The sequence below is a fragment of the Protobothrops mucrosquamatus genome, unplaced genomic scaffold, assembly GCF_001527695.2.
Source record: "Protobothrops mucrosquamatus isolate PMUCROS unplaced genomic scaffold, P.Mucros_1.0 scaffold1937, whole genome shotgun sequence".
In the NCBI taxonomy this organism is placed as follows: domain Eukaryota; kingdom Metazoa; phylum Chordata; class Lepidosauria; order Squamata; family Viperidae; genus Protobothrops; species Protobothrops mucrosquamatus.
In genome coordinates, this window is record NW_015388058.1 from 246,934 (window position 1) to 254,787 (window position 7,854).

Sequence of the window (7,854 nt, forward strand, 5' to 3'; positions counted from 1 at the left end):
CTTTTCCCCCAAAGTACTCACAGGAATTGCTGAGAGGGGAGTGAGGAAACCCAAATTAAGTGCAAGCACTTACTTAATTATTAAATTTAGAAGTGGGAAGGGGAATGGAGATCCACCAATGACTGTACCTGCCTAGAGCCAAACTTGCAACGTCTGTCCTGGGCAAGATCAAGTCAAAGACTGGAGATCACGGTCCAGGACGGGCGTGGCAACTTTGGCTGACTTGATCTGATTGGGCAGGAATACAGTCTACTACCCAATGGTGGAGTCTCCATCTCAGTGCTGGAGAATACCATGTTATTGTATTTTGCTGCCCACTGCTAAACTGTGTTTGCATGAATAGGTTTTCTCTACTATTCCAGACTGATTTGTGTTTATATATACTGCATATAATTATAGAATTTAAATTTTACATAAGTAAAGTAAGTCATTTGGTTGCATCCAGCAATTTTGTTTCATTAATTAAATTAAATGAAATTCAAATATAAAATAAAATATAACTAGTCTTTTTTTGGAAAGAAAGATTTAATTCATAAAATTAAACAAATATTCATCAGCCCTATATTTGGGATGTACTTTTAGCAATAGCATGTTTTCATTTGATTAATAATTATCTTATTATGGTCATGAAATGGCTAATAAGCAAAAGATGTTATCTGATGTATCAATTTACATAGTGGTTCAAACTTTTAATGAAAAACACTTGCTGGATACAGATTGGTTTTTTTTTAAATGTTGACAAACAGAGATGAAAAAGAAGTAAAATGAAATAACAAAACCTAGACAACACATCAAGCTGATGAAATTGTACTGCACCTTCTTTCTGCTTTTGGCTAATTTCTGGGCCATCTGCTTAGCATGAAATAAATAAAGAAAGGAGAATAGTTAGCTAACATCTTGTAGAGACTCTATGTCAACCAGGGATCAATAACAGTACACCTGTTTGTCACCTAGTTAAAGTGTATGTACAGTACATTAGAACAGCTTTTCCAGCCTACAGTCTGCCAGATATGTTATATTACAACTTTTATACATTTCAACCAACATGGCTCTTGGTATTGACTAGGAATTAGTTGACTAGGAACTACTGTATTTGCAGTACAATACATCAATATAATTATTTTTCAATATTGGAACTTTAAGATGTGTAGACTTCATCTTCAACATTCTTTACCTTCAACACCAACACTATGAAATAATACTAGCAACAATCACTGGATATTATTTCTCCAGAGGCTACCTGAAATAAACTTAGTTGGAGGGTTTACTATGTTGATCCCTTTCTCACTGCAAGGAGAATCTTATTAGTTTAAACTTACTCCTTAAGCACTGTGGCCTCTTTATTGAGCGGAATTCAATAAATGTCACCCACGAGATTATTTTCAAAATGAGGACATTGGTACAAACCAATTCCAAACCAAACAAAAACAAATAAAAACACTTTTGGTCTGCTTTAGATATGTCTTCACGTCACAATGTGAAATCAAACAATTATTTTGAATAGCAAATTACATACTAAAAAACCAAATAAAGTTTATTTTGATAACATTCTAGACATGGGGAGTGAATTATTTCCTGAGTTTTAATAAAATAATTTATTTAGTCCTGTTTACTTGATTTATATACAGCCTGGCAACCTCAAAGCACACGGAGAGCTCCTTCCTCCTCTTTTCCCCTCACAATTAACCATCTCGAGAAGGATTGGCTGAGAGAGAATGATTGACCCAAAGCTCCTGCTGTTAGAATCTGGGTCTCCTTGCTCCTTATCTACATCACTACATACATACATCACTATGCACACTACATACATGTATATATAGACAACATACATTTGTCACCTATACGTGCTGTTATAGGTGACAAATGTGTTTCTATGAATGCAAGCCAAAAGTATCATCCAATATTGTTGCTCATCATGCAGTGAAATTCCAGATTCTGATTTCTAAGCAACAGATTACCAGAAGAGTTTTTTTTACTAGTGAAAGGAGTTTAACTATTAAGTAAGGCTGATTAGACTGTGTGGAGTTTGCTGAGGAAGACACACAAAGAAGTAGATGCAAATGGAAGCGTTTTTAGAGGGTAAGTTTTAATTTATGATACACTGCCTTCCCCATCTGCTCCCATTGCATACAGGAGTTTGTGTGCTTCCCCTTTCCACATAAACAAGAAGAAACAGATCACATGAAAATATACTGTATTTGTTAATGGAGCTACTTTCTTAATTCCAAGAGAATGAGAATTAGATTAGATTAAATTTTGTATAACTTAATAGACTGATAATGCACCAAAAATTAAGAAACAAGTCATCTTGCAATTTAGCTCTAGTTTGAAGTCAATGTATTATTTATAATGTCTCATCTGTTGTATGGTGGTTGATGAAGAACTTACAGCAAAACAATATGAACAAAGCCGATTTTGATTTCAAAAGAACCTCCAATATTTAGCAGTATTTCATCTTTTTTCCCCAGAGAGCATTCAAGTCTAACAGAACCACATGACAGTCGCTTGTCATACAAAATTATACAAAATAAAAGTACGACTTATTTCTATGTTAGTAACTATTTGAGGTACTTTGTATGAAATTTTAGTTTTGTGCAATTTTTGACAATGCGAAACAATTCGATGTATAAATATGTACTGCTTTTAACTTGTAACATATTTCAGTATTTGTTGTATTGCCCAAATTCCAGCCAAGGCTAAGCATTTTAAGCATCTATTTGTTTTAAGCTTCACAAAATTAATGAGGTTTAAGGAAAACTTGCTGGACTGAGCAGTATTTATAACATTTCTAGCATTAGTTTTTTTGAAAAAGATAGGTTAATCTCCAAAACTACTTTTATACTTTTAAGATTCAAAAACCTTAATCTTGCTAAAGTTAAACCACTAATGGTTTGAATGCTAATGAGCTTTGAATATGTCACCAGCAAAGCAGAACTCAATGTAAGATAAAATGGAGTGGAATTTTGCATGTTCTTATTAATTCATCGTGCATTTTATAGGCACTAATGGATGACCTGAAGAGCTCAAATTTCATGTCAAGGTTAAATCGCGTTTATAGAAACCAAACGTTGCCATTATTTGCATATATTTTATACCATTTTTAATTCTGCAGTAAGAGAGTAAGTACTCTGCTGATTTGCTACAGTACTTTTGTTGTATAATATTTTAATTACCATTAAGATGCTCAGTGCCATAATCTAAATAGTTACCTCAAGATCCAAATGTATTATGTAAAAAGTTCTATTGAATATAAATTAATCCAATTTTATGAAACATCGTCTGAATTGTATTTCTTCTTTCCCTTGTATTTCCTGATTCACATACATGAATTCTGCATTCGTATAGTAATTTAGGTTGGAATATTCTGAAATTTGAGATTTGGCAGATCCCATTTTACTCCAGCAAGTTATATGGGGAAAAAAGTTGTTCTTTATCCGATGCCTCAATCCCCTTTTATGCCACATCAGTGATGTCTTGGCTTATTGTAATCCTATTGTATCTGAGAACCTGTCAATCATTTTTAGCAATTTTGATCTTCTGAGCCCAGCTGCTGTTAGCAAGAAAACAACTGTAGAAACAATATTCCCCTTTCCGATGAGCACTCCTTGTCTCTGGATAAAGAGCAAATAAATCTATTTGAATGTATCCGCTGCCCGCTGGACTCAATTATAACAAAATATTAATTTACAAATTATGAAAGCAGACTGGGCATAAAAATAACAAACATGTCACTTCAATCATAGAACTACTTCCGGAGTATGTTTCAGTACAGAGACAAAGTATGGATTAGTCACAGTCGCAACTCGGGCATCAAGAAAGAGGCTGATTTTCACCTTAATACGGCTCACCGCTTCCTGAGCCTGCATCATTCTCACATTCTTGGATGGAGTTTTGTCCGAAAGGAGTTGAGTAGAGCCAAGATAATTGGCAGCAAATATGATTCCATCGATTAAATCTTCAGGATCACAAGGTCCTGGAACTACAGTATATATAAAAATTGAATTATTGGGCAAAATTATATTACTAACGGGAAAATAATAGAATATATTATTATCAGTACTAGCATATGCAGGCTACAAATGGAATTCTGGTGTGGCTGAAATTCATCATTCCCCAAAAAGATCTGATACAATCAGAAAAGAACACAATGACTATCTTCTCCATCACAGAGAAAACCCTTGATAAACTAATTTATTTTGACATTGGTTTGTTCTGTTGAGACAGAAGTGCCCCCTTAAGCAAAACAACCTGAATGGATTTTTTTACTCTCTTCCCATCTCAGAAAGGCAGAGAGCTCATTCATGCCTCTGCCCTAGCAATGCCCATTATTCTTTGGCCTTGATCATCCATCATTAGCGTGAAAGGAAAACAATACCAACTGATATTACCAAAGGTGCGGGCAAAAAAGGAAATTAAATACATGGCTACGTATTAGCTCCATGACATGGCCAATATTCACCTCAAACAATAGCAACAACCCATGGAGGATTAAATAGAAATAGACATTGATGGAAGTTTTCTAGGCATTGAAGACCTGGCTGTTTTCCTCAAGCGTTTGGGCCAGAGGTGAACTCTGATTACAATTGTTTTCTGTAAATTAAGATTATTGTTTTAACTGTTTTAATTTTGTACATCATGCAGAATCACTTCCATGAGATTGTGAGAGGGGGACATGTGAATAAATAAAAAATAACAATGTGTCACCGCAAAGTGGCTCTGACACAAACATCTATCTTAATTATGTATCTGACATAGTAATACAAATGCACCTTTTGAAATGTGTGCAGTAACTTGAAAAGGGCAGAGGGGAAGACGAAAATTCTAGTTTTTCTTGTTTTAGTTAGAAATGTTTATGCAACAGGATTAGCTGGACCATTACTGAGACATTATGAAGACTTCTGAAACCTTGTGCCCTGACCAAGAAAAGCCCCTCCTAGCTTTCTATGAGTAGAATGTATCCTTTCTCCAGACTGCCCAGTTTTTCAAACTTTATTCGCCACAAAAAAAGCCAGATTTTGGATTTTCAAAATTGTAACCATTTATTTTGTTATGTGCATGTGTGTGCATTGTCTTCATCTCAGTGTTGACTCCTGGTGATTGCCCGGACAAATCAAAAGTGATTTGCCATTGTTTCCTACCTAGGGCTGAGTGATTGCCCCAAGATTACCCAACTGGCTTTGTGACAAAGCAATAACTACAGGTAGTCCTTGAGTTATGAATGTAATGGAGCCTGCCCATTCCATTCGTAACTCGAGAATTCATGGGAGTGAATCTCGTACCTTGAACGAAATCACTCCCTGCTTTCGCCCACACAATCGCTAATCGAAATGTGTGGGCGAATGCGCAGTTCGTTAATGCACAAGGTGGGGAAGGCCATGGGGGGGCTAGTGATGGAACAGGCCCCCAAGGCCTCCCTGACCCACTAAGATACCTCTTGCTTCCCCCTCTTTCCCTGCCGCACCGGACTCACTTACCTTGCAAAAATCCGCTCTGCCATTGTTTCTCCTTTCTGTCGTTTTGAGGGAGAGGAGACTCGATGGAAACTCCTGGGTGCCATAATATCACATGAGTTTAGGCACCCATCCTCTTTTGCAGAGAATGGGTGCCTGAACTCTCGCAAAATCACGGACCCCAGAAACTTTGATTTTCGGGGCGAAAAGTGTTTGGGATGTCCGTTTCCTGCTCCCTCCCCAACTCTTTTTTGCCACCACCGGAACACTTTTTAGCCGGCAGAGACCTTGCGGAGGCTGGAAGCTCCATCTGGCTGCAAATGGGGTGTTTTGAAATGGAGCGTTTCAAAGCCCCCCATTTGCAGCCAAACGGAGCTTCCAGTCTCCCCAAAGTCTCTGTCCAGCTAAAAAGTTTTTGAGCACTTATGGAGTGCTTTGAAAATGAACGAAACAGAGTGTTTCAAAGAGCTCCATAGGCTTTCAAACACTTTTAGCCAGACAGAGACCTTAGGAGGCTGGAAGCTCCATCTGTGCAAATGGGGCCTTTTGAAACAGAGTGTTTCAAAGTGCCCCATTTGCAGCCAGACAGAGCTTCCAGCCTCCCCAAGATCTCCATCCGGCTAGAAAGTGTTCCGGCGATGGTGGAAATAAGTTGGGGGGCAGCAGAAGACAGGCATTCCAAACACTTTTTGCCCCGAAAATCAAAGTTTCTGGGGTCCGTGATCTCGTGAGAGTTCAGGCACCCATTCTCTGCAAAAGAAGATGGGTGCCTGAACTCACGTGATATTATGGCACCCAGGAGTTTCCACTGACTCTCCCTCAAAATGGCAGAGAGGAGAAACAGCGGCAGAGAGGATTTTTGCAAGGTAAATGAATCCGGCATGGCAGAATGGGCGGGGAAAACAGTTGTGGGGAGCGGAGGGGGAAGCAGTTATAGGGAGTGGGGGAGAACTAGGGTGAGTGTTGCAGAGCCTCTGTAGTCATTCATAAAGGCGAACAACTGCTGTGGTGCTGCAACATTCGTAATTTCGGGACTTGCTCATAAACACTAGAGGGCACTTATTGCGTAATTTCGAACGAGTGCTAAGTGAATGCTCGTAACTTGGGGATTACCTGTACTACTCATCTCGCCTAGTTTCAAGCCCAGTGCCTTAATCACTAGATCAAACTGGCTTTCCCAGTGATTCAGTTCTGCTTCTAAACCATAAAATGTACACATATACTTAGATGCAATCCTGGAGGGGGGGGAACTTACCTTGACTGTTGTATGGAACTCATACATTTATAAAGCACTACTTTCTAAAACATGTTTCAGTCTCAATGACATAAAATGATGGTAGTGTTCTACCAATAGGTAATTTATTTTATCAATAAGTGAATTAACTGGCTTGGTAATAGAAGAAAAAATAATGCACTTTTCTTTTGGTCCTACTGATATGAGAAAAGACAGTAAAAAATAAAATAACCCTCTCTGACTGATATAGTGTATAGCTTGATTTCAGAAGTAATTTGACATTTCTATTGTCCTCAGTGGAAGGAAAATTCACAGATGAAAAGGTAATATTCTCAAATACAACCAGGTGGCAAAGAACATCTACTTATGCATAGAAGAATACTATGAAGTATTGGAATTCTGAATTTATTAATTGTCTCATTTTCTGAGGCAGAATGCAGTATTGCAGTATTGTAGGCTAAGTCACTGTTCACTACCAGGAATTCGATCGTGATCGGCTCAAGATTGACTCAGCCTTCTATCCTTCTGAGGTCAATAAAATGAGGACCCAGATTGTTCGGAGCAATATGCTGACTCTATAAACTGCTTATAAACTATGTAAAGCATAGTCTAAGTGCTCCTGCTCTTCTGTTGAAAAAGTTATTTGCTTCTTCAGCAGTAGAATTTGTGACAGGGAAAACAGACTCTAGCAATTCATATAACTCTTCCACGTGCATCGGTGACATCAACTTGCTTAATACAATAATGCTTTCTACAAACACACGTCCAATGAAGTTGAGCAATTCACATTGTTCAATTCAATTATGGTACTTTTTTAAAACTTATAAAAAAGATAAGTGTTGATTGCTAATAAAGTTTACAATAGAAAAATGTTGGGGTAAAAGTCATATAAAGATAGATTTAAATTAAAACATCTATAAATATCTTCATATTTTTAATTGCTGCTAGCATCATTAAGAAATGCAAATTATCAACTTGGGAGTCCTCCTGGATCCACGGCTGACATTGGAAGACCATTTGTCGGCCGTGACCAGGGGGGCGTTTTATCAGGTCCGCCTGATCCACCAGTTGCGACCTTTTCTGGACCGGGACGCCTTGCGCACGGTCACTCACGCTCTCGTCACCTCTCGCCTGGACTACTGTAATGCTCTCTACATGGGGCTCCCTCTG

At 37.9% G+C, this 7,854-nt stretch overlaps 1 protein-coding gene across 1 annotated transcript in view; it reads right to left on the reverse strand.

Annotated features, from left to right (window-relative positions):
- Nucleotides 1–7,854, reverse strand: part of APBA1 (amyloid beta precursor protein binding family A member 1) — an 81,365-nt gene that overhangs the window by 12,278 nt on the left and 61,233 nt on the right. Inside the window, exons 5-6 of the mRNA XM_015823656.1 lie at nt 3,834–3,979; nt 817–849 (exon numbers count right to left, since the gene is read on the reverse strand). Coding sequence (XP_015679142.1) covers nt 817–849; nt 3,834–3,979 — 179 coding nt within the window. The remainder of the gene's footprint in view (nt 1–816; nt 850–3,833; nt 3,980–7,854) is intronic.